A 1,993-nucleotide genomic window follows, 5' to 3' on the forward strand; every position below is an offset into this window, starting at 1 on the left:
CCAGGTGGGGTCAGGGACACCGCGACAGCCCCGGGGCAGCCCCGGGAGGCTCCAGCACCAAAATATTTCTCCTCCTCCTCCTGCTCCTCAGGCAACCCCCGGAGCTGGGAAGGGCAGCGCCAGCGCCGTCGGAAAAGCTGAGGCGCGGAGCTCTCGGCCCCGAGGCACAAAGCTGCCCTTGATGCTGCCCTCGGGCGCCACCGCCCCCTCCTCCCCCTGCTCCTCCTCCTCCTCACACCCCGCACGAGCACCGCGCCATCCCAGCAGCTGCGACATGGCCAGGGCACGGGAGGACCACTGGGGACATCTGGGGACGCCCCATCGCCCCCTCCCCATGGGGACCCCCGCCCCGCGTGACCCCAATTCCAGCGGGGGACGGTGAAGGGGGATTGAGGGAATCCACAGATCCCAGCCAGGGASCGGSCGGRGCCCTGGCACAGGGCAGTGTCACCRGTGCCGCTGTCCCCTGTCCCCTGTCCCCGCGCCTCGGTCTGGCCGGGGAGGCAGCGCAGGGGGACGGGACGAGGCGCGGAGCGCAGCCCTGGTGCGGTGTCCCCAAGCCCACCTTGGTGACAGCCACGGCACAGGCGTGTCCCCAGATCTCGATCAGCTGCTGCCGCCCGAACCGATAATCCTCCAGCAGCTCCTTCTCCATGGCCTTTGCCTCCGCCTTGCTGGGGGACAGGGGACGGGCACCGGTGAGGATGGAGGGGACAGAGCTGTTCCCCCACCCCCAGAATGGATTTGTGACACCGCTCCCTCCCCAGGGACGGGGCCGTGGGGGCACCGGGAGCGCGGGTTGGGGGCACGGGCGGGGGCTCCGCGGTGGGGACGAGCGGATGTCACCCGGGGGGCCGTGACCCCGCGGGCGGGGCTCTGGCGGCGGCYCCGGGCTCGCGGGGCTCGGGCCGTTACATAAACCCCAACAATGCCGCGCTTGTTCCGCCGCCGCCGAGCCCGGCGCTGGCAGCCCGTGGGACAGTAATTGCTCACATCTGTTGGCTTCACCTGCGCGGGCGGAACGGCCTGGGCCGCCTCCAGCGCCGCCCGGGGCCGCCGGGCTGGAATCTGAGCTCCGCCGGGGCCGCCATCTCGGCCGCACCGGGGGGAACCGGGGGAGCCGCGGGGCTCCAGCCCCCGCCGTGCGCCCCTTGGGGGGAAACGCTCACACCCCGCTCGGAGCCGGCCCGGGGGAAGGGACCCGGCACCGCCCCAGGGGAGAGCGAGGGGTCCGGGCTGGGGTCGTGGACTGGGGGACTGGGCTGGGGTCACAGGTTGGGGTACCAGGGGGGTCCCATCCCATCCCATCCCATCCCATCCCATCCCATCCCATCCCATCCCATCCCATCCCATCCCATCCCGTCCCGTCCCGTCCCGTCCCGATCATTTGGTGCCCTCTAGTGAGTCCCATCCCGTCCCCAGCCCCACTCGGGGAGTCCTGGGGACAAACTCGGGGGAGGGAAGGGGTGGGAAGGACCCGAGCGATGCCCGGGAGCCGCTCCCGCCCCGAGCGGGGGTGGCCGGGCACAGCTGTGTTGTCCCTCGCCCAACAAAAGCCACGTGTCTGACAAGATCCCGCACGTCCGTTCCCGGAGAACATTGTCCCTAATCGCTGCTGGCAGGGACATTCCTGGCCCSGGCCCGCTTTGGCTCCGCGCTCTGGCAGCGGCCCCAGCGAGGGGACACGGCCGGGGGCTCCCCCGGAGTGCGGCGAACCGGGGGCACCTCCAGCGCTTCCCTTCCCGCTTTTCCTGCGGCATTCGCAGCTCGGCTGTGCCGTAGGGGCTGCAAAGCTGATCCCAGCAGAGCCCGGTCCAGCCCAGTCCAGCCCAGTCCAGCCCGGTCCAGCCCAGTCCAGCCCAGTCCGGCCCAGTTACTTGAGGGGACAGGGGGTGGAGGAGGAGGGAGAGGAGCCGGCGGACGAGGAGAGAAGGTCCCTGCGTGTCCCCTCCCGTGTCCCCTCCGCCCCAGGGGCCGCACCCCGGTCCGGCAT

At 71.8% G+C, this 1,993-nt stretch overlaps 1 protein-coding gene across 1 annotated transcript in view; it reads right to left on the bottom strand.

Annotated features, from left to right (window-relative positions):
* Positions 1-1,993, bottom strand: part of YJEFN3 (YjeF N-terminal domain containing 3) — an 11,714-nt gene that overhangs the window by 2,988 nt on the left and 6,733 nt on the right. Inside the window, exons 4-5 of the mRNA XM_057385007.1 lie at positions 1,009-1,262; positions 566-674 (exon numbers count right to left, since the gene is read on the bottom strand). Coding sequence (XP_057240990.1) covers positions 566-674; positions 1,009-1,262 — 363 coding nt within the window. The remainder of the gene's footprint in view (positions 1-565; positions 675-1,008; positions 1,263-1,993) is intronic.

The sequence above is a fragment of the Malurus melanocephalus genome, unplaced genomic scaffold (genome assembly GCF_030028575.1).
Source record: "Malurus melanocephalus ecotype Western Australia unplaced genomic scaffold, MMel_1.1 scaffold_771, whole genome shotgun sequence".
In the NCBI taxonomy this organism is placed as follows: Eukaryota; Metazoa; Chordata; class Aves; order Passeriformes; family Maluridae; genus Malurus; species Malurus melanocephalus.